General features: G+C 35.0%; 1 protein-coding gene across 1 annotated transcript in view; it reads right to left on the bottom strand.

Annotated features, from left to right (window-relative positions):
* The window catches only part of Brd8 (Bromodomain containing 8), a 575,604-nt gene that overhangs the window by 370,070 nt on the left and 179,190 nt on the right, over positions 1-26,344 (bottom strand). The window contains exons 6-7 of the mRNA XM_090393081.1: positions 25,746-25,826; positions 3,784-4,012 (exon numbers count right to left, since the gene is read on the bottom strand). Of these exons, the coding sequence (XP_090249207.1) occupies positions 3,784-4,012; positions 25,746-25,826 (310 nt within the window). The remainder of the gene's footprint in view (positions 1-3,783; positions 4,013-25,745; positions 25,827-26,344) is intronic.

The following is a 26,344-nucleotide window of genomic DNA, read 5'->3' on the forward strand; positions in this document are numbered from 1 at the left end:
TTCGGCTAGAAGAACACCAATCTTATATTGAATACTTTAAACCCGAAAAGTCTGGACTTTCTGAACATGCCATCTTCACTAGACACAGAGTTCATTGGAGAAAGACAAGAGTTCTTCACAAAAGTCAGTTTCTCATGGAACGCCTTTATAAAGAAACATGTGAAACTCTACTTCATTCTCCTAACTTAAACAGATCCGACGGCTTACGTCTGTCCCCTTTATGGGAGATAGTACTTTACAAATCAGCTAATCTTTCCTAACTTTTTATTGTATTAATTTTTTTTTTTTTTCAATTAGGTGGCACTTTTTGACAATTCCAAAAAGCGCCACCTAAGTAGCTTACACCAGCTACTTAGGTGGCGCTTTTTGGAATTGTCAGTTAGTGTTTAATTTTGAGCTTAATGTACTGAGGATGCCTGTGACACACAGGCGAAAATTATACTAATAAATAATCTTTCTACGTGAGTTTTTTCCGTTATTTATTGTGTAAAGATTAACAACAGCAGAAATGAAGTTTATGAGAAAAACTGCAAAGTATACTCTATTTGATCACAAAAGAAATGAAGAAATTATGAAAGAATTAAACCAAGAACCAGTAATAGAAAAAATTAAAAAATATAAACATAAATGGATGGAACACATTCAAAGAATGAAAACAGAAAGATTACCAAAACAAGCCTTAAAGTACAAGCCATTAGGAAAAAAGAAAACCAGGACATCCTCTTAAACGATTCAACGATGACTTCTAAGGTCGGAACAGGCCACGCTAGGCCTAAATCCTTTATACACGTGATGATGATATCCTTATACTTTTCATTAACTAGATCTTTAAAAATGTTTTCCATATTGTCTTCTAATGTGCTGTGGAAAGATGCTGCAATTTGTGGGTTATTTAGTTTGTCCTAGTTATATTGTTTCTTTGTAGACCTGTTATTTTTAGAGGCTTTTAGTGAAAGTTTAATGTGGGCACTGATTATTCTGTGGTCAGAGTTTAGTTCAACCGTATTATGTGCTTGACAGTTATTGATTGATGTGATCCACTTTCCATTGATTAGGATGTGGTCTATTTGGGAATGAGAACCATGTGGATGTTCCCAGGTTCATAGTCTTCCTTTTGGATGGGAAAATTTGGTTTGGGTGATTACTATGTTATGGCTATTACAGAAGTTTATAAGAGAATTTTCATTGTTATTTGTGGTTTCATGATACATATATATATATATACTGTTTTTAGTAGTATTGGCAATGTCTTGACCAATTTGGGCATTAAAAGTGGAATACTTAACAAAAAACAAAAAAAACTAACTCGGTCAGCTTGGCTGGCCGACTGGTTAGTGTGTCCGTTCTCCAATCAAGAGACTGCAGGTTCGAATCCCGCCGTGGGCATGGATGCTTGTGATTGTCTGTGGAAATATTAGTGGTGGTGGTCGGCAGTAGATGGCGTTGGTGTAGTTGCGGTCAGTTGGTGGATTGTGAGTGGTGGAAGCAGAGTTGTAGAGTAAATGCCCTCCCTCGATGAATCATTGGACTCCCTGGAGGTGATAATAATAATAATAATAATAATAAAATATGTTTGTTTATATGGAGAGTTTGGGGAAGGAGGGAACAAAACAGCAACTCTACTTGATGTGATAGCAAAAATGAGAAAATACCATAAAAATAAAGAAGTCAGAGAAGTTCTAACCTAACAACTTGCAGATACTCCTGCAATTCACTGACTGTAATTTATTACTTTAGTTACCATTAAACTTATTGGCAATCTTTTATTATTTTGTCCTCTTTGGAAGCTAGCAGATGAGTTTTGGGAAATATTCATAGCAGACTGGACAACATTATCTTGCTTACTATAATTTTTTGTTTAATTTATCTTATTTTAATTTTTTTAAATGGGGAGGGGAGTTAGAATTCACCATTTCATTGAAAAGAAATAAGTTATAAACTGTTCAGGAAAACAATTGCTTTTCATTAGAAATAGATTAAATATAGCAAATGAAACTACTTTTTTTGTTATAATTTTCTCTCTGATTCAGGAATCTTCTTATAGGTATCTTTTTTGTTTGCTTGTGCAGAAGCCATTATGTCAAAAAATGTTATTTACTACTTCTTTTTTTTTCCAAACTGATGAAACCGAAAAGTTTCAGTAATTATGTTTTAATTATTATTATTATTATGTAACACCTCCAGGGAGTCCAAAGACTCACTGAGGGAGGGCACCTACTCAACAACTCTCTGTCTCCACCACTCAATCCACCAACTACAACGAACTGCCACTGCCATCATCATCTACAGCAACAGCATCTACCACCCATCATCCTCACTAGTATTTTCAGAGACAGCCACAAACATCCATGCCCATGGTGGGATCTGAACCCGTAGCTTTTTTTGCTGGAGAGCGGATACGCTGACCACTCAGCCAACCAGGCCGGCAGAAACATCACCCAACATGAGGCTCGAACCCACGCCCCCGAGATTAAGAGTCTTGTGCTCTACTGACTGAGCTAGCCAGTCTAATTTAACAATAACGTGAAAGGCATGCACTGTCCCCAAGTGTTTCCCTACAGCATACAGGGCATATCTTCAAGTTAACAATGCTTCAAATCGCTGAAGAAAAACATAGGAGAAACAGTAGATTACTATACTTCTTTGTATCTAAATTACCTGTATTATTTTGTGGGAATTCTATATTTACAACATTTTAATGCTGAGCTTTTATTTTAAGATTATATAACAATGCTAAAAGGTGTTGCAAAAGGTATCATTTCTTATAGATTCATTTAGTACTCACTAATTTTCATTACTCTTCACAAATATGCATATTTTTTTCAACAACCATAAGAGACATTTGTATCTTTTCTTTTAAGCTTATACGGTGATCCGAATACATTTTTGAAAATTATGGAGACAACTACCATGTTTGAATAAAAACTTTAGTTTAATATAACTTCTGGAGCATACAACTATACATAGACAGCAAACTACACTACAATCAGGTTTGTTAAAGTTACTGACCAACCGCTACAACAATTGTTGGTCTGACCTCTAGTGAAAAAAAAAAAAAATAAATTATACATCAATGCTAGAGTCCTATTATTAGTGTTATCTGTTGGTTGTAGAAATACATTGGGTGCAACAACAAGTTTATGTATCTATCTATATACATATATTAACATCATGATTATAAATGTACATTCCAGCCAGTTGGTATGGAATGGTTTCTAATACCAGCTGAAGAGTGGCTAGAGTCCTGAATTATGCTGGATCTTATATATTAGGTAGGCTGAATGTCTAGCCAATCTTCAGCTAGTATTAGAAACCATTCCATACCAACTAGCTGGAATGTACATTTATAATCATGATGTTAATATATGTATATAGATAGATAGATAAACTTGTTGTTGCACCCAATGTATTTCTACAACCAACAGATAACACTAATAATAGGACTCTAGTGTTGATGTATAATTTTTTTTTTTTTTTTTCACCAGAGGTCAGGCCAACAATTGTTGTAGCGGTTGGTCAGTAACTTTAACGAACCAGTTTGATTGTAGTGTAGCTTGTTGTCTGTGTATAGTTGTATGCTCGAGAAGATGACCTTGACATAAAGGTCAAAACGTCTAATGTAGATTTTAGTTATATTAAACTAAAGCTTTTATTCAAACATGGTAGTTGTCTCCAAAATTTTCAAAAATGTAGACATTTATATGTTTGTATTGGAGTATAACTTTTATTTATTTGATTGATAGTTCACTTTTAAGCATTACACTATCTGTATTTCAATCCTACCTCTATACTGAGTGGCTCACTAATGGGAGAGTCAAGCGTGCTATCCTGTTCACTTTGTTCTGACTGTGAACTTTTTCGACGAACCTCCCCAATACGAGAGATAGTTATTCTCTTTTTTCCTGGACCTGATCCAAGCCTGGGTATTGACTTCAGAGCTGAAATACGAGCATTTCTTTCTTGGAGCCATTTTTGATGATCAGCTTCTGCTTTCTCTTTGGCCTTTATTTCCCTTAAAAATTAATAATTCAAATGAAGTCATCATTTGTAATCAAACGTTGTTGTTTTTTTTTTTCTTCCACATAAAAATTAAAAAGCAAACAATTGGACAGCTAAATTTCCTTGCCTGCTGATATTTGGAACTATTACCTTAAATACTGCTCTCATTCTCATATTTTATAAGAGATGCCAAAATCTTCCCTAAAAATCATAAATAATGTATGTTATATGAGACACTAAAATCTTTCCTTATTACTAAAATACTCTAGATTACACATAGATGTTGAAAGTTTTTCCACTTGGTTATACTATAAATTAAAGATGCCAAGAAATTATATTCTTGGTTTAATCCTTTAACAAAGTGCAAGCAAACAAAGTTTGCACATGAAATAGCTTCATGACTGGGCAACTCATGGTATCACTTCTGGTCTGGCTCCCACTGATGCGACCTCAATAAAGATCAAAACCAATCTGAGTAGTGATTCTTCCCATAATGCATAGCATTATGCATGTTCATAAAGATGTGCTTTGCATTATGGGATACTAAGGCAAATGATGTGAAGTCATTAGCCTCTATATATGAGTTGCCCAGTCGTGAAGTTACTTCACGGGCAAACTTTTTTTGCTTTCACTTGGATAAAGGATTAAACCAAGAATATAATTTCTTGGTATCTTATTTCATTATGAGACTTTAAAAATAAAAAAATAAATTAACAAAATTTTAACTGGGCCAGATTATGCCCACTATTTAACCAAAGAGATATCTTTCAAGCTACTCAAATTTGCATAAATTGCACATTTAGTTCATTTGACTGCATCAACACTTCTAATAAAGATTTAAGGAACCAATTATCTTTTTCTTTAAAGATTTACTTCTTTATCCTGCTGAGAAGAAAGAAATGCCAATCATTTTCACTTTCTTTTATGAAATGACCAAATTTTATTGGTCATTTCAATAAAAATTGCAAGTTCTCACACCTGGCCTATTCTTTTCTTACGAAATTCATGAAAACAACTGCATATTTCTTATTTTTAATAAGAAAATGAAAAGTTCAGCCCCCATATGTTTGTAAATCCTTAAATTTGAACATTTCTGCATTCCTTTTAAAGAGTGAATGCTAATATTTGCAATTTTAGTTGCAATTTTTCTAAAAGTCACATAAATCAGATATCATTATCTTTCTTCCTATTACCTCCTTCAAGATTCAACTTCATTATTTTTCTATACAGAAAGGCTACTTAAGAAAAACACAAACAACCATTGCTGTTGTAACACAACTTTTAATAACTCATAAACATTTCCTTTCTATATGAAAGACTTCTTACAGAATTATCCATTATCACATTCCAAAATTACCTGCATCTCTCAAAGAGCTGCTTTCTTAACTGTCGTTGTAACATAACACCTAAAAATTTTAACTACTTTTTTATTTCTACATAAATGATTTCAAACAGAATTCTCCATTATTAAATTCCAAACTTCCTTATATTTTTCCAACAGCTGTTTTCCTAGTTAACATATTCTTCTCATGTATGCCTGCTACAACATGATGCTCTGATTTACATTTTTTTCAGAATATATCACGGCAATTTACTTGAAAAAAGCATAATCTCACATTTGCAGTAAAAGGAATGTTTTTAATCTTATGGAAACTGAAACATCTAATGAAGTGAATCTCTCTCTCTCTCTCTCTTGGTGCATTCATTTCTCTCAATATTAATGTTACATGTAAATATGATAAAAACAATGCACCAATATATTATTTTTTAAAAACAATTAATTGAATTTTTCTTACAGTATAATTGCACTAATAAAAAATACTGGTAATTATAGAGATAAAATTTATGTTTACAGAATACAAAATACTGTAGAACACCTGTATCTCTTTTATTCAGTCAGAGACTTATACTGAAACACCATGACTAGTCACTAACAATAGCATTTTGAAAAGTATTTAGAAAACCAGAAAAAATCTACCCAAAATCTATGAAGACATTCAGTCAGATGAATTTTTCCTCAACCTGCAAATAAGTGGAAAAAACCTTGTACTTATTTTTCTCTTAATTAAATATATGAAAATGCTTAAACTATTAAAATACCTGTGATCTGGACAGAGCCTCATCCTCATAAACTGTTCATAATATTTCATGTATTTCAATGGGACTTTTCCGTGACTTTACAAAAAAATAGCTGGATCCTGCTGATGTGTTTCTTAAACAACTGGATGTGAAGAATATTGGTTAAATATGATGATAGCTTCCACATAAGAGAAAGAAGTACATAGAATAAAAGAAAAGGATATGCTGGTAATAAGTTTTGAACCACGTATGAATGTTACCCAGTAGTCGTCAGGTTTTTATATACTTAGAAAAAAAAAAGCAAAGGAATGGTGGTACTCAATTCACGTAGAGTAGCATTCATACCATAATCACTACATTATGAACTGACTCCGCACGTAAATTATGTATAAAGAAATTAAGTTTTTAATATAAAGCAATTATATTTCTTGTTGAGTATGTCATCAGAGTGAATACACAGAAAGAATGGACAATTACATGAAGTGGAAGGACAACAGACATTAATAGAAAGCTTTGATTCTATGAATCTCTGGCCAGTCACGTGATACTATTTAGGATATGGGAAACAGTAAACATAGTCAATAACATAGCAATAAACTTAGAAAATGGACCACACAGCTTGTTGCAGGTATGTAAATGTACAAAGACAGTCTAAAAAGAAACTAGTAAATTAAATATAAAATAAATTTTAAATATATATAAAGACTAAAAAGTATATATATAGTATATATACGAGGGTGGTCTGAAAAGTTCTCGGCCCAACAATGCAAAAACGAATTTATAATTTCAAAATTATTTTTATTTTTCAACATAATCTCCCTTAAGACTAATACATTTATTCCAGCGATGCTCCAACACCATTATCCCGTCCCTGCAATGGTTCTCAGTAAGATCTGAAAAATACCCCTCTACAGCTGCAATCACCTCTTGAATCAAAGAAAAACGCTGCCCAGCGAGGAAGAATTTTAGTTTTGGGAAGAGATAGAAGTCAGAGTGAGCCAAATCTGGAGAATAGGGTGGATGTTTCAACAATTCATAGTGCAGATCCCTTAATTTTCCATTACCAAAGCACCTTTGTGGGCAGGTGTATTGTCCTGATGAAGGATGATTTTTTCTTCTGCATACCAAGTCTTTCCTCACGAATTTTTTCATCCAGTCTGGTTAAAATATCGAAATATTACCTGGTTACTGTTTTACCCTTTTCAATATAATTAATAAACAAAATCGCTTTAGCATCCCAAAACACCAATGCCATGATGGAACCAACTTTGTCTTGTATGGCACTGAACAACCAGCTTCTGTCCACTGTTTTGACTGCTGTTTGCATGCTGGTGTGTGTGTAATGGCGAATCCAAGTCTCATCCATAGTAATAAATCAACGCACAAAATCAGTTTTATTCTTGTTAAAACGCTCAAAGCATTGTTCAGAGATTTTCATCCGAGTGCATTTTTGATCTGCTGTGAGAAAGCGTGCCACCCATCTTGCGCTGTTGTATCGAATTCTTGTTTTTATTTGTACAATGGTTGTATTTTATTCAATCTTTTCTAACCTAAACCTTCTTCTATATTAACCTTATTCTATCAACATCCTATCGCCATTTATGTTGTGTCGCCGATTTGCTTATCACGACTATTTTAATCTTTTATGCTATATCTCCATTATACACTCTATCGGGTAGCTCATAGTACCTCTGAGGGACAATGGAATTTCCTCGAGAACGAGGCAGTACCAGAGCGTCTGAGATTTACCTCTCGTAAAACGCCAAGAAATTTATTTGTTTCGCTGCGCCACTTAGTGCTATTAGATTATTAATATTAACAACCAAGAGGTAATCTCACGACAGTACTTAATGATACCTATTAACTCTGCAGATGTGGCCAAAATTTACTCTTTTCTAATATCCCGCATAGGTTCGCATTAATATTTTATAAGTGGTGCATCGGATTCCAGAAATCACAGAAAGTCTTTGTTAGAATCAAAAAGCAAGGTTAATTATACTCAAAAGTTGATAGACATAATAACACTAAATTAAATCCCATCTTAAGGGAGTTTCAGACAAGGTATATAAAATTCAAACACTACTATTACACTTATAAAATATTATACAGTAGCTTCCTAAAGTAAGAATTATATTAACCTTCGCTAATGCATTAATCATGTACTATTATCACAATCAATCTAAAACTCCATAGCTCTGTCAGACTACACAAGATGACATTCATATCTTTCACAATCTCTTTATATTATGCCAATTCTTTACTCTAACATATCCTTAACTTCATTCAATATAAAAGCAAACTTAAACACAACGACAGATAGTAAGATTAAATTCAATATCCCTCTAGAGTGATAACAACACAATCCTATCCTATAACATTAATGTTCCTTTTCCATAATATACGAACATGGCACATATTCTGTTAAACACAAACAAAGTTTACTTATCTTCCCTTTTTGGCTCTTTAGTGCTTCATAGGTTCACAGAAAACTGGCCTTCTGTGGACTGCCAGACTTGCTTCCTCCCGCAGAGAATACGGCCGCCAAGACCGCAGCTGCCTATTGGGAGCCGTCCGACATCGAGGGCACTCGCACCCTCCGCCACCACTAGAGACGAACACACAGGAGATCCAAGGAAAAAAGCCTTCTTACAGGGTCGTATGACCCTTATAGTTCCCTCTATTCTTCTCGGCAATTCTCGCCCTTTTCGGTGTCCGGCCAATTCACACGTGCTACTACGTCATGGCGTCCATTCTCTGCCCTGCTTATCGCACGTATGCTGACGTCACGTTGTTTACTTGGGGCAAGCCGCTTCCTCGCTTTACGACTCTGTAACCTTTGGACTTGACTCCCTCCCCAACTGTTGAATTTGTGCTTACATTTTATAATTCTTTTATACATATTTCATAATGCTCTGCTAATGTTTTACACTTTCAATATTGAATTAACCACATTCGTGAATGGCACAAAATACATACTTATTTAACCTTTTCATAACAGAACAAACTTGATTTATATATACATAATACTTATTCTGCACTTAGAGGCAATTTATTGTATTTATCTCATTCTTTTGTTTGGAAAAGCATGTTAGACTGTGATAAGATAGGAATACATGAATTTCCACTCTATCACAATCTAACAGCGCAAAGCTTTTTCATTTGCAGGTCTTCATGCAAAATATATCCTACACGTTCTTTTGAAATGCCTATAGTCTCAGCAATTTCACACACTTGGAGTCGCTGGTCATTCAATACCATATCGTGCACTTGATCAATGATTTCTGGTGTTGTTATACTTTTTGGACGTCCTTCATGTGGATCATCTTCGAGGCTAGTACGGTCATGTTTAAACTCCGCAGCCCATTTCTTAATTGTCAAAAATGGAGGAGAAGATTGCCCATAAACTTTTATGAACTTCGAATGAATTTCTTTTGGCATTAAACCTTCTTTTACAAATAATTTTATAACTGCACGATACTCAATTTTATCCATTTCAAGGGATACAGACAACACTTTTGCTTCATCCTCAAGTCATTGATAGAATGACTTGCAATTTCACATGGATGCTTATGACAGATATACCAACTTAGAAACAAAAAATCTTGCCAATAGCGTTGCCATCTATGGTTGAGGCCAAGAACTTTTCAGACCACCCTCGTATGTAAAGTGCAAAAACACACATAAATCTTCACGTCAGATACATATATGCAATATACATATTACAAATAAAAATTATATTAATTAAGCAAGTTCAAAGTCACCATTTCTCACAATTTTGAAAATTTCTGATCATCACTGTGATTTGGATTAGGTTGCTAGCAAAAAGCTTCATAGTATTCCTTTAGAGGTCTCTCAAATTTGAGAGAAACTAAGAAACTAGATAAATGGGAGATGACGCTCACATAGCCTTTTAAGGAATGTGGAGAACTGACCAAGACTTTTGAGATTATGTTCAATCCTTACTTTCTCATAGTACGACCTATTAGAGACATCTTCTTGGATACTTAACAAATGAGGATGGGCTGACAAATGGCTGGTATTCACTTCCCATCCTGCTTTGTAGATGTTCCTCCTCTTCTCTCACCATAATAAACAAATTGAAGCATTGGAAATGAGTCTTAAAATCCATCAACCAACTACATTTGTCCATTCTCTCCAACATACCTCTGCCAAATCCCATTAATCTTTTACTCTATCATGATCCCAAGGAACATTGAAGACTTCTTTTCTTCAGCACATGTTCTGCATCATCATCAATGACAGATATTCATCTAATGTTACTATTCTCAAGGCTACCATTTCACAGGATTGGAGGCATGACTCTTGCTATGCATGAGAATATCAGCTTAAGCATATATTTAATGAACTTAAAAGTATATTAGACGGCTTCACTTTCATCCAACATCAAGAGTAACTTAGTTTGGGTGTAGGACTTCAAGATGCCATCACCTTTAGTTTACAAATCTGTTGTCTTAAGCATTATATTTCTCCTCAGAGTAATTTATGTAACATCAATAAAATGAACCAATTCCCTTTCTTGGTTTTAACAGTAAATATCACAGCAGGATCAGATATGGCATTTGATTGTCCTTGGCTTACCTTTCTAGGTAATGGTATGGCTCTATCAGTACAGGTAACATCAATTTTATGCAGAGGATGCTTTCCAAGAAATCTGCATAAAGTTAATTTCTGAGTTAAATGGTGGGATACCTTTTCCCCCCCCCCCATGTCTTTTGACTGTTTTTAATGACAATGATTTTTTTATATTTTTTTCAGCCTATGAGCCTTATTCCTTATTTGCATATTGACAGGTATAAATCTTTGATTTATACCTGTCTGCCCTCATCTGATCTCCAAAGATCCTCTACTTCCTCATTCTGTTCAAGGTGTTTTACAAAGTTCCTTGTTCTTGCAACTTATTAAGGTCAGACTGGGAGATCTGCAAGCATTTGTCTAGAAGAACATAAGAAAGCCATCTGCCACTTGGTTAGTCGGACCAAGCTGACCATGCCTTGGTATACCATGCCATGCTTTGTATAAATCAAAGAGTTATACAAAGGTATAAATCTTTGATTTAAATTGTCAATCCATGCAATTAACAATTTTCCCAATTCTTGGATGGTTTCACCCTGAGAATGGACAATTTTATTTGTCATGAAGGGAGTAACATTTTTGCTTGCCACTTTAATTTTATCCTTATCTTTAAAGACTGGTCTTACTGTTGACTTACTTTATTTAAATTCATGTGCAATGTTAACAATTTTAAAATGGGACTGAAGTTTTTATATGATTTTTAACTTTTTATCCAAATCGATAATAGCATTCTTTTTTTATGTGCTGATATGTCCTCATTGTTCTATAAGTTAATAGAGTGCAGGCTGCAGTTATTATTTTTCAGGTTCTTGCCTTTTATTGCTGATTTTCATACCAAATTTGTTATAGCAGTTATTCAATTTACTTAAAGTGTCCTGAATACATGCTCCTAAATAATTCCAGTACAAGTAAAACATCAATGAAAGTCAAGAACAAAGAGGAGTATCTACAATTTTGTTAATCAGGTTTAATTCCACTTTAATGAATAAGGTGATCCATGTAGATGACGAATACAAATGGAGAGAGTGCAGCCTTGACACTTGATCTTACATCAACCCTTCAATTCTGCAGCTTATTATGATTAAGGCTATATATTGTTCTATATAATATGCTAATTACGCAGCATAACTGTAGCATTGTACATAAGTTTTTCATATCTATGAAACTTAAATACAGATTTCCGAGAGAAATATATATGTTTATATTCTTATAAGTAAGAGAATATACATATATAAGTTATATATAAATCTTATACCAGGTATCTATGATTTCTCAACAAATACTTGAGAATGCGACAATTTCTCAATTATGTGTCTTAAAGTGAAAAAACCTATTATCCTGACAACTCCTATTTACATACTTGAGTCTACAGTTTATGTCTGAAGACTATGAGATTCTTTTTAGAATTTTTATGAGCTGGAGAAAAATAAATATCCCAATACTGGACGCATGATGGATGTTAGACTAAATAGGGAAAACTGTTGACAGAAATTTAATAATAATGCAACTTAACATGCAGTGCTGCCTTAAATCCTGTATACCCATTGAGGGTACATATCAACAAATTGATGATGAATGTAAGACTTATATAGGTATTTCACTACTGATTGTTCCCAGTAAGATTTACAAACATAATTCAGAAGAAGCTATATAAAGTGCAGAAGAAAAGCAAGATTCAAGATAAATTAGAATAACCAAAATCAGTTTTTCACTTTTTAGATGTATACAGGAGAAACCATAGAAAGGATAACAAGGATTCATATTTATGCATTTGAGTATATATCATAAGGTTTCATGCAATAAATACAGTATATATATAAATAATTAAACAACATGTTTATTTAATTCTATATTTCATCACAGTCACTGAGACTTCATCAGGGAAACAATATTAGAGTTGCAAAAAAACACTCAAAATTGCACAAAACACTAAGTGGAAAAGATTAGACAGGTAGTCTAATCTTTCCCACTTAGAAGTGCTCTCCATGGGAGCTGTTGGCTAAGAATTAGTATCCTAAATCTTGAGAAGTTTAATTATATAATCATATTTATTAGGGGTGCTTAAGGGTCAAAGCTGTATAACTGAGAGGAGACCTCCACATAGCCTTCAAAGGAATGCAGAGAACCGACCAGGGCTTCTGACCTAATGTCCAATCCTCACCTTCTCGTGGTGCACCCTGTTGGGTATCTACCTGGATACTGAACGAACGAGGATGGGCTGGCAATTTGGGATTTAGCCGACATATTGTATTCTTATTGGTTAAACCAAAATAAAAAAAATGATGGTAAAACATGACAAAATTTCATGCCAGCTTGGGCGTCGCCTGGTTAAACAAGGACCCCGTTGTTTTCACCAGAAAACCAGGCGCGAACAGCGAAAAGTCAGCTACTGGAACAAATCTGAAAACAAACCCCAACTCAACATCACCAGAATTAAAGGACAGTACTATCAACATAAGAAGCCTGAATGGCAAAGAAATGGAGCTAGCTGAGAAATTAGATAAGTACCAGATCGACATAATAGGGGTGACTGAAACAAAAAAGACAAAAACTGATGAGAACTTTCTGAGAAATAAATACAAAATGTTATATTCAGGCAATGACAATCAAGGAAAAGAAGGAGTAGCCATAGTATTCAACACAAAATACGAAGCTAATCTTTTTGAATGGAAGTCAGTCTCAAGTAGAGTAATGTGGGCAAATATGAGAATGGGGAACTGGACAATGAGACTTATTTGTGCCTATGGTCCCACAGAAGGTTCTACTAAGGTAGAAGTGGAAGAATTTTTTGAAGCTTTAGAAAAAACCAACTGAAACAATGAAAAAGCAAAAGTTGGTCCTTGTTGGGGATCTAAATAGCAGAGTAGGAAATGATTGTGAAACATACAAAAATATTTTGGGAAAATTTGGAGAAAAGAGCAGAGCTAATAATAATGGCAAATATCTGTTGGATTTCTGCTCAGGACATGGACTGGTTATTACTAACACCATGTTCCAACATAAAAATGTGCACAAATTCACATGGAGAGAAGAGGCTAGGAATAAGAAAAGTCTCATTGACTATGTTATTGTTGATAGTGATGTTTTCTCCCTGATGCAGAACACCAGAGTGTGGATTTAAAATCGGAAGTGATCACTATTTAGTCTTGAGCAGGATAAAATTGAATTTCATATTGAAAAGAATAACATGTAAGAAAGCTTTAAAGCGAATAAAAGTTGAGCAGCTTTCAGATGTGAACTGTAGACTAAAATACACAAATATTATTGAAGAAAAAATGAAAGAGTTTGAGAACAGGAATCAAACCATGGGGATTCAGTGGCAAGCCTTGAAGAAAGCCATGATTGATTCAGCTAGAGAGGCATGTGGTGAAGTTGTCTGCAAGGACAGAAAAATTAGAACTCCATGGAGAAAAATATATCCTTGAAGTATGGAGTAATTACTTTGAAAAACTGCTAAATGAAATAAGCAGTGATGACAGCACAGTGGTAAAAAACACTGACCAGGCATGCAGTCAGGAATACATATTCATACTTGAAGTAGAAAAAGCCATCAAAGGCTTGAAATGTGGGAAGGCTGCAGGAGTAGTTGATATTCGACAAGAAATGCTGAAGTATGGTGGTATAAAAGTCTTACAGTGGCTTCACTGCATAGTTCAGAAAGCCTGGACAGAGGGACGAATTCCGAATGATTGGAGTAGAGCTCTCATAACACCCATATATAAAAAGGGAAATAAAACTGAATGTGAGAATTACAGAGGTGTTTCCCTACTGAGTGTTCCTGGCAAGATCTATACAAGTATACTTGAGAAACGGTTGAGAAGAATTGTGGAAGAAAAGCAGGGTGAAGAAGAAGCTGGATTCAGGCCATATAGAGGCTGTCAGGATCAGATCTTCACTTTACGACAAATAGTGGAGAAATCATGGGAATATAACAAAGATCTATATTTAAGTTTTGTCGATTTCGAAAAGGCATATGACAAGGTGCCAAGAGAGAAGCTATTCAATATGCTACAGTTATATGGTATCAATGGGGCATTATATCAAGCAATACTTAGTCTTTATTTGAGTTGTAAGTCAGCAGTTAGAATTGAAGGAAGTACAGGAAGATGGTTTAATGTTAAATCTGGTGTGAGACAAGGATGTACATTATCCCCTCTGTTATTCATTTATCTATATGGATCACATTATGAAGGAAAGTGGTATTAAACATGATATCAAAATTAGAGATGTTAATGTCAGCTCTTTGCTTTGTGCGGATAATGTTATACTTTTAAATAAATCCGCTACAAGTCTGCAAGATTCTCTGACTAAATTGAATAACTGTTGTAATAGATATGGTATGAAGGTCAGCAACAAAAAGACAAAGACAATGAATATAGGCAGAATCATTGAAAATGTCAACTGTGTTGTGAATGGAGAACCTGTGGAACAAGTAAAACATTTCAGCTACTTAGGCACGATTTTTAGTGAAGATTGTAAATTAAATATAAAAATAGACAACAGAATCAACAAAGCTGGTATGATGGGAAGTCAATTGAATAAATTCATATGGAATAAGACAGAAATTAGTCGGAACACTAAATTAGCTGGATACAAGACAGTGTTCAAACCAGTTTTAACTTATGGATCTGAGAGCTGGGTCAGTAGTAAAACACTTGACCAAAGACTAGAGACCGCAGATATGAGAGTCCTGAGAAAGATTAGAGGTGTGAATAGATGGCATCAATGGCAATATCATATTAAAAACAAAGATATTAGGAAAGAACCTGACATTGTCATCATTCAGGAATGCGTTAGCAGAGCTAATCTCAGGTGGTTTGGTCACTTAAACAGAATGGGCGAAGAAAGATTAACAAAACAAGTGTTCTCTGCCAGGTTGGCAGCAAAATGACCCAGAGGAAGACCAAGATATAGATGGATTGATACGGTCCAAAGTGCCTTAGACGATAGAAATATAAGATGTGATAATGTTGGAGTCTTGACGAGTAACAGACTGATTTGGAGGACAATTGTAGAGAGGAAGTTAGTAATGATATAATTTTTTTCATGTAGTACTATCATATCCTGTACACCCCTTGAGGGTACATGGCAGGAATTTGATGATGATGATTTATTAAGATTAGGTTGGGGTTTTAAATCTGCTTCTGACTATAAAAAAAGTCTTTCAAATATATATTTGTTGTGGTGAAGCATAGTACTTTTCTTCCATTTGATTATGTGCAATATATCCAAGGCATGGTCAGCTTGGTCTAACTAACCAAGTGGCAGATGTATTTCTTATGTTCTTCTAGACATATGCTTGCAGATCTCCCAGTCTCACCTTAATAAGTTGCAAGAACAAGGAATTTTGTAAAACACCTTGAACAGAATGAGGAGGTAAGGTATCTTTGGAGTGCAGACAGCTTCAGATGAGATCTGAATGCAGTGCAGCATTTTATACAGTTCCAACTATTTTTTCTGAGGTGTTCCAGATATAAAGAGCAACATAACTATAGTAAGTTGAGAAGAATGTGAGGAGATGAGAAGAACAATTAATTTATTGGAAAAAAAAAAAAGTTAAAAAAAGGCAACCTCTGCACTGCATTCAACCATCATCTGAAGCAGGATGCAATCATCCTCTCTCCCAAAGATACTCCCTCCGCTCTCTGTTTCAGGTGTTTACAAAGTTCCTTGTTCCATCAACTTATCATATTATAATCAAAACAGGAGATCTGCTAACATCCACCTAGAAGAACATAAGAAATTTGTGGCTGCCACAAGTATTGTCAGTCAGGTCTAGATGACCATGCCTTGAAAGATTTTTTAAAATCAGCAGCAATTTAAAAATACAACCTAATCCTAATAAATATGGTTGTATTAAACTTCCCAAGATTTGGGAAACTTTAATTCTTAGTCCTCCCATCCAACAGATAAGGCTAGCCCACAGCACCTATAGAAGGTGCCATTCATTTTCTTAGTCTATTCTCACTTATTTTGTGTAATTTTGCATGTGTTTTTGCTGAAAATGTCTCAGTGACTGAGACGAAATATAGGATTGATTACATGTTTTGTATCTTATACTTATATTATTATTTATATGTGTTGTATTTATTCCATTAAACCTTATAATGAATTCAAACCAGCACATAGGTCCAAACAGAAGAGGCAAAAATGAAGACTAAGAAAGTAAAGATTGTAAGTCTGCTGCCTTGGTATGACAGGATAGGATAGGATAGGATTCAGGAGAAAGGCCACAATTGCCAATGACAAGTTGTGCAAGACTAATGGTGTGCAGTTTATACATGTGTCGAATGAATTTGATGGATGTGAGGACCTGTATATATGCCTGAAGGACTGCACTTAAATGGTTTTGGAGTTAGGTGCTTGGAGAAAGTGTTGTTTAGTGAGAGGATAGAAGTGCAAAACCAGGGAAACTACAGATATTAACGGGGGAGCAATCAAGTATGTGTCTAGCCATCCCTTGGGATAGATAGGCAGGAATGATTATAAAGAGATAAGTGCAGTTTCCCAGGTTTCGAATCTGAATGAGCAGGCAATGACATTATGCAAGGGTAATAACGAAGGCCCGATGAAATGCACGTACACAAATGCCTGAAGTATCAGAAATAAAGGAGATGAGTTTTCAGCACTGGTCAGCTCAAATTGGGCAAAAATTATTGGCATCGGCAAGACCTGGTTGTCTGAGAATGATGTAGCTACAGGGAAAGAATGAAATGGATATTGTGTTTTCAGAGAAGATTGAAGAAATAGAGAAGGACAGGTATATTTAATGATAGGTGAAGAACTTCAACCAACAAAAATAGAAGTTAAGGAGGATTGTAGATCTGATGGAAATGGATCATTTGAGACAATCTTGTGTGAGCAAGAGGCCAAAATATATTGTTGTCTGCATTACTGCATTGTTATATAGCAGCAATGGACAAAATATTGTTGATTGCTGCTACAGACCCAGGATCCGGAAGAAAATGTGAACGACATGCATCAGCAGATTAACACAATGAATGCAGACTGAGCAATTATCATGGAAGACTTCAACTATGGTGATATAGGTTGGAAGGAGGAAAGAGCATATGGCAAAATGGAAATGAAATTTATACAGTTGCTAAGGGATAATTACTTGAAACAGCACATGATGGAAGAGACCAGGAGTTTGAGTGTGGGATATGGTAATCGCATCAGAAGATCTATCTATAACTGTGGTAGCAACTCTACCTCCAATCAGGGAAAGTGACCATGTAGTCTTGTCCTGGGAGGTTGCAAGAAACTACATGAAATGAATGTTATTAGTGCATAAGTAGTGGTCAAGGATTGTTTGAGCGAGGCTGTATCAGAGTATCTACCCAGGATCAGCAGGATAAACCAAGTAGGGATTAAGTAGATGCAAGCGATATAAAGCAGGAGCTGCAAATAACAAAAGCAATTTGGAAGTAATATAAACAATAAGGTGATCAGCATGTTCATGAGCAGTATAAAGCATTAGCAAGAAGGGTAAATCAGATTGTGAGAGAAAATTAGAATCAGTTTTTTCGCTACGCAGCAAGTAAGAGAAAGAATGATTGTGGAAAGGTAACTTACTCAGTGCTAATGGTAGGAAAGTGACAGAAGCAGAAGAAATAGCTCAGTTACTAAGTGATCTCTTTGCAAAGATATATCATCCAGGTGGTGACTTTGCAGTTACAGACTGATGTGAGCACTGAAGTAGATGAGCTGGAGGCACACAGTACATTAAATTGAAAAATATCAATGTGAATATGGCAGTGGGCCTAAACAGCATGTCTTCTTATGTGCTATGAGAATGTGCAAGCAAACTTTCCAGTTCACTGACAAAATTGTTTAATCTAAGTCTCAGCTCTGGAAGGGTCAAAGGGAAGGTGGGTGGAAAGAGGGTAAGATAGTTCCATTACATAAAGGTCGCTCTAAGACAGAAATAGCAGATTACAAGTATTGATAAAGCTGATTAAAAGTAAAATTCAGGAATACGTGATAGGAATATGATACTTTATAGGGCTTTTTAACTTTTTACTGACTTTTATGAAGCATGGCTGTGTAAAAGTCAGGTCTTGCCTCAATAATTTATTTATATTTTATAATAAGGTGACAGCATACGTGGATAAAGGAAATGGCTACAATATGATATGCTGGACTTTGCAAAGGCATTTGACAGAATTGCCACATGAAAAACTATTACATAAGTTAGAGCAAATGGGAATGGATATGAGGTGGATGACATGGATAGGGATGTTGGCTAATAGACATTAGAGGATGGTTATGTTGGAGTGGAATCAAGGCAAATGATTGTGACTAGTGAAGGAGTGCCCATGGCTCTGTATTAGGACCATTACTCTTAAATTTGTATATTAATCCACTAAAGACCAACCACTTCCCCTAGACCTACCTGGTGTATACCAGGTCTCTTGCAGCTGTAAACTGTCCTACTCTGGCCAAACAGGCAGGACAGCGAATATCAGAATTTCAGAACACAAGGACTACATTCGATTTCACCAGTACAGCCACTCTGGGCTTGCAGACCATGCTCTGGATACACGCCACAGAATAAGGTGGAAGAAAGCCACAGTAATACACCACAGCAAGTTCAAATTTGAAAGACTATTCATGGAATCAGCCTCAGCCCTTAGGAACATGCCAAACCTCGACAAATTTGGATGCATTAGACTGCCCCCAAAATTGGGAAACATACATCAGGAGAACTTCAGCCCAACAGCCAAGAATACCTAATATAGCTCGCTAGGGGGCACCATCAGGACTTTAGGAAAAACGGTAGCTTCCTTGCTTCGTCCTCATTTGCTGTGTGTAGTGCCTGTGTGCACGTGTCTTTATCTTAGGTTCCCATGAAGATGGCAACGTGATGTTGCCAAAATATTGGAAATATATATTAAAGTTTAATTTAATTTATATTCTAGTATACGTTGTGAATTCCTTAAGTCTTTTAATAATCATGTTTAACCAACGTATAATCCTTTCTACAAGAATTAATAATATAGCAGAACATTTGAAGAGGAACATTCAGGTTGTTTGCTGATAATTCAAAACTAGGGAGAGCAATAGTCGATAAAGGTGATGTAGATATCTTATAAGATGATACAAATAAATTCGTAGTATGGACAAAGAATAATGGTTGTCAATTCAATGTTATAAAATGTAAGGTAATGCACTATGGGATGAAAAGATGGCATTCTTTGTATCGTATTGACGTTATGGTACTAGTTTACAGAAACTAGTGAGGCTAGGGATCTAGAGGTGACATTGGATAGAGATTTGAAATTCAGAGGATATACTACAAGAGTCAGCAAAATAGCTCAGAGGATTGCTTGTATGCTGAAGAGCACAATGACAAGTAAAGATAGGGAGGTTATTGCTCTTTATAAGGCTATGATTCGACCATATGTTGACCATTATGCACAGATTTGGTCACCTGCGTTTCTTGGAGATCAGGAGGTGATGGAGAGGATTTAGAGACGAGTGACCAAGCTGTTGACAGGTCTATGGAATGTTTCCTATGAGGATAGATTGAAGGTGTGGGTAGCTAACAGGCAGAGGAGAGAGAATATGATAGAAAGTTGCTAAACGGATACTATAAGATAGACATAGAAGAAATTTTTCAATACATAGGGAGCAGGGGGGAAACAAGGGATCACACTTGGAAGCTGTCTAAGAATGTGGTTAGGATGTGCAGATTAGGTTCTTTTCTTGGAGAGCGGTGAATGAGTGGAATTGATTGCCACAGGCAGTTGTGAGCAGCCAACAGTGACTAGGTTAAAGGGAATGTATGATACCCATAGTGTTAATTAATGGATAGAATGGGTCTCCCATGATCAGTCTTTTGACTCCATGGAGTGCCCATATAAATAATAATAATGTAATCCACATAAATGATGACTAACAGTGGTGATAACATATACTCCTGCATCACACCTGATTTAACTTCAAACTCTTCTCGTATCTTCTTCAATTCTAACTCTAGATGTACAACTTAAATAGACACTAATTATCGTAAAGTAAAAATCTGATCCTGACAACCCCACTTTGGCACGAACACAGCTTGCTCTTCTCAAAGCTTCCATTCTATTTAGTTAGCCTCTTTTTAAGAATTCTTGCATAAATCTTACTGGAAACTCAGTAGAGAGATTGCTCGTTAATTCTCACATTCAGTTATAAATCCCTTTTCAAGATTTTTACTCCAATCATCTGGAATTTCAATTTGACCTTCTGACCATGCTTTCTGAATTATTAAGAACAGCCACTATAAAACTTTTATGGCTCCATACTTGAGCATTTCTAGTTGAATATCATCAAGTCAAGATGAATTCCCACATTTCAGGTTTTTGATGGCTTTTGCTATCTCAAGTATATTGATATGCACTCCTGATGGAATTTATCCTGAATATTTTCTACAACTTCTCTATCTCTTCTTGTGTCATTTAACAAGGAGCAACCATAGTATTCAACACTAAATATGAGGCTAATCTTCTTGAATGGAAGGCAATTTCAAGTAGAGGGATGTGGGCAAATATCAGAATAGGGAACTGGACAATGAGGCTTATCTGTGCCTATGGTCCCACAGAAGGTTTTGCTAAGGTAGAAGTGGAGGAATTTTCTGGGGCTTTAGAGAAAGCAACTAACACAATGAAATTAAAAATTGGTCCTTGTTGGAGATCTAAATAGTAGAGTAGAAATTAATTGTCAGATATACAGAAATATTTTCGGAAAATTTGAAGAAAAGAGCGAAGCTAATAATAATGGCAAATACTTCGATTTCTACACAGGACATGGACTGGTTATTATTAACACCATGTTCCAACATAAAAATGTTCACAAATTCACATGGAGAGAAGACACGAGGAATAAGAAGTCTCATTGACTATGTTATTGTTGATAGTGATGTTTTCTCTCTGGTGCAAGACATTGGAGTGTACAGAGGATTTGAAATTGGAAGTGATCACAGTATAGTCTTGAGCAGGATAAAATTGAATATCATATTGAAAACAAGAATATATAAGAACGTTTTAAAGCAAATAAAAGTTGAGCAGCTCTCAGATCTGAACTGTAGACTAAAATACACAAAGATTATAGAAGAAAAAATGGAAGTGTTTGAGAACAGCAACCAAACTTTGGAGATTCAGTGGCAAGCCTTGAAGAAAATCCTGATTGATTCAGCCAGAGAGGCATGTGGTGAGGTTGTCTGCAAGGATAGAAATATCAGAACTCCATGGTGGACACAGGAAGTTAAAGAGGCAGTGAATAAAAGAAGAAAGCATATCAAAAGTTCCTGGCTAATAAGTCAGCTTGTCTCTTAGAGAATACAGAGACAAATGTAAGAAAGCTAAACATTGTGTAAAACTAGCTAAACAAAAGTCATCAGAACACTTTAGTAAGAACATAGAAAATAAATATCAAGAAGGTGGCAGGATATTCTGGAAGTTGTTGAAGAGGCTCAGAAAGAGCACTGTAAAAGGAATTAGAGATGATAAAGGTGATACGAAAATTGGAGAAAACAATATCCTTGAAGTATGGAGTAATTACTTTGAAAAATTGCTAAATGAAACTAGCAGTGATGACAGCACAGATAAAAATGTTTTATCTGTGCCTAATTCCTGACCAGGCATGCAATCAGGAATACACATCCATCCTTGAAGTAGAAAAAGCCATCAAAGGTCTGAAATGTGGAAAGGCAGCTGGAGTAAATGATATTTGACCAGAAATGCTCACGTATGGAGATATAAAAGTCTTACAGTGGCTGCACTGCATAGTTCAGAGGGACAAATTCCAGATGATTGGAGTAGAGCTCGCATAGTACCCATATATAAAAAGGGAGATAAAACAATTTGAGAATTACAGAGGTATTTCTCTACTGAGTGTTCCTGACAAGATTTATGCCAGTATACGTGAGAAACGTTTTTGAAGGATAGTGGAAGAGAAGCTTGGTGAAGAACAAGCTGGATTCAGGCAAAATGGAGGCTGTCAGAATCAGATTTTCACTTTATGACAAATAGTTGAAAAATCATGGGAATATAACAAAGATCTGTATTCAAGTTTTGTAGAACTGGAAAAAGCATATAACAAGGTGCCAAGAGAGAGAGAGAGAGAGAGAGAGAGAAGCTATTCAAAACGCTACTGACACCATACAACTGTATGTTGTCTATGCTTTATTTGACTTATAACTCAAATAAAGACTAAGTATTGCTTCATATAATGTCAGCAGTTAGAACTGAAGGAAGTACAGGAAGATGGTTTAATGTTAAACCTGCTGTCAGACAAATACGTACATTATCCCCTCTGCTGTTCATTATTTATATGGATCACATTATGAAGGAAAGTGGTATTACACCTGTTATCAAAAGTAGAGATATTAATGTCAGCCCTTTGTTTTATGCAGATGATGTTATACTTCTAAATAAATCCACTACAAGTCTGCAAGATTCCCTGACTAAACTGAATAACTGTTGTAATAGATTTTGTATGAAGGTCAGCAATAACAAGACAAAGACAATGAAAATATGCAGAAGCATTTAAAATATCAACTGCATTGTGAATGGAGACTCTATAGAACAAGTAAAACATTTCAGCTACTCAGGCATGATTTTTAGTGAAGATGGTAAATTAAATATGGAAATAGATAACAGGATCAACAAAGCTGGTATGGTAGGAAGTCAACTGAATAAATTTATATGGAATAAGACAGAAATTAGTCAAAAAACTAAATTAGCTGTATACAAGACAGTGTTCAAACCAGTTTTAACTTATGGATCTGAGAACTGGGTTAGAAGTAAAACACTTGACCAAAGACTAGAGATTGCAGATATGAGAGTCCTGAGAAAAATTAGGGGCATGAACAGGTGGCATCAATGGCAATATCATATTAAAAACGAGTATATTAGGAAAGAACTTGACATTGTTAGCATCCACGAACGTGTTAGCCGAGCTAATCTCAGGTGGTATGTTGACTTAAACAGAATGGGAGAGGAAAGATTAGCAAAATAAATGTTCTCTGCCAGGTTGGTAGGAACTGACAATGTTGGAGCCTTGACAGATAATAGACTGATTTGGAGGAAAATTGTAGATAGGAAGTTAGTAATGATGTAGCACTATCATATCCTGTACACCTCTTGAGGGTAGATGTTAGGAATTTAATGAGAATGATGATGAACATATCCTTTTCTTCAGTTTTGATGTCCCCTTTAATATTTTTGATTCCTTTTACAGTACCCTTTCCTCCATTTCTGAGCAGTTTCAATAGCATCCAGAATATCGTACTGCCTTCCTGATATTTATTTTCTATGACATTATCAAAATCTTCCCATGACTTTTGTTTAGGAAGTTTTTACATAGTGCTTTGCTTTCTTCGATTTTTCTCTGTATTCTCTTAGGGAATCTGCCGATTTACCTGATAATAACTTATGATATGCTTTCTTCTTTTCCTGGATCTTGCATCTCAACAGAGTTCTGATTTTTCAACCCTTGCAGTCAACTTCCCCACAAGCCTCTCTGGTTTAATGTTTTCTTCAGGATCTGCCAATAAATCTCTAAGGTATGGTTCTTATTTTAAAACTCCTTCATGTTTTCTTGAATAATATTTGTGTATTTGAGAGTATAGATCACCTCTGAAAGATGCTCAACTTTGATTGTTTTTAAACATTTTTTTGTAAGCTTCTCAATAATATTCAACTTGATCATGCTCAAAATCAAATGCTTGCTTCCTATATCCTCTGTATACTGTTGTGCCCTGAACCAACATGAAGATATTTCTTGAACCTAACAATCACTGAGATTTTCCATATTTCTTGTGTCTTCTTGCCAAGTGAATTTGTGCTCATCTTTATGATATAACATGGTGTTAGTAATGACCAGTCCATGTCCTGAAGAGAAATACCACAGATCTTTCCATTATTATTAGCTTTGCCTTTTCTCCAAATATTCCCAAAACAATTCTATATTGCTGGTAATAATTTTATTCTCTGTTGTTTAGATCTCCAATAAGTACCAACTTTTTCTTCGTTTCTGCTGCCTTGTCTTAGATAAAGTAATGCACTGAAAAATTTCTTTACTTCTTCCTTAGTAGAAGTAAATAAAAGTAAATATTGCAATGATTTGTATATGGTCACACCCTTCTATGTGACCACAGACACAAATTAGTCTCAATGTTCAAGTCCCCATTCTGATATTTGTCCACATTATTCTACTTTATATTAAGTGAATACTCAAAATAAATAAATTTAAATAAAATAAAAAAATTAGTTAAAACCAATTTTATTTATAGAGCTGAGAATTGGTGCAGAAATGAAATAGATGTTCAAAGAGACCAAAAACCACAGATATGAGAGTTCCAGAAACAATTAGGAGAGTGAACAGATTTCAATGGCAGAATCATTAAAAATTAAGATATTAGAAAGAATGTGTGAATAGAGCTAATCTGAAGTGATATGATCAATTAAATAGAATGGGAGAGAGAAGGTTTACAAAATGGGTGTTTGATGACAAGATAGCAAGAAAAGCCTTAGAAGAAAACAAAGATAGGTATGCAAATGCAGTTATAAGTGCCTTAGAAAACCAAAATATAAGATGCAGCAATATCAGAGTGCTGACATATAATCAATGAATTTGGAGGAAAATTTTCAACAGCAAGGTATAGCACTATCACAGTAAAGTGCTATACTGTATCTTGAGAGTACATATCAGAAACTGAATGATAAAATCTCATATTGCTAGTATATCCTCATTTGTTCAGTATACAGGTGGATATCTACTAAATGGAGTGCTCAACAACAAACTAAGTATTGGACATTAGGTCAGCAGCCCCTTGGTTGGTCCTTAGCATTTCTTAAACATTACGTGGAGATCTTCTCTCAGTTATCTGCCTTTGATTTTTAAGCAACTTCAATTTATTCTTATTCTCCTCAGTAGCAAATGCAGTTTCTGTTAGTTTTTTCTTGTTTTTTTTTATTAAATATTCTATTTCTAATGTATATGTGTGTGTGTGTTGATGAGAGAGAGAATTTTAATTCACAGTGTTTATTAATGTTTGAAATTTTAATTGTTCTACATGTGATGACACTTACTCTTGGATTTGATCCCAAAGTTCATCCAATTTATCATCTAAATTACCACTTTTTACAAGTTCCACTTCTCTCTTCAATTTTCTAAAATTAAACAAAAATAGAATATCTCAATTTTCAAAATGATTCACTTAATTAGTATTCAACTCATATTTGAGAAGTTATTTTATATCCATTATAACTATTAAAACCAAAAGTTTAACTGTAATAAATATTTTTTTCACCCATTATCCTTTCCTTTTTAATGGCACTCCACATCTGTTCCAAAACACAAAAGACCGTCCTATATTACAAACAAGTACAGTTTGGATAAGTTGAAAAGTGAAGCAAAAACTGCATTATATTCAGTTGAACATCAACATGCAATGAAAAATATATGTCCATGTCTTCTTCTTATTCAACCTTCTTGAAAATCAGGGACGAAGGTCTCCCCCATGATTTTCCAGACCACTCGGTTTTCTGTCTCTCCCATCCATCTCACTCCTGCAATTTGTTCCAGTTCATCCCTCCACCTTCTTCTTGGTCTTCCTCTTTGTCTTGCTCCATCCATTGGTCTCCACTCTGTTGTTTTTCTAGTCCATCTCCCATCACTGCATCTGGCA

Source organism: Typopeltis vanoorti, chromosome 5 (genome assembly GCF_054136105.1).
Source record: "Typopeltis vanoorti isolate ZY-2024b chromosome 5, IOZ_Tvanoo_1.0, whole genome shotgun sequence".
NCBI classification, from domain to species: domain Eukaryota; kingdom Metazoa; phylum Arthropoda; class Arachnida; order Uropygi; family Thelyphonidae; genus Typopeltis; species Typopeltis vanoorti.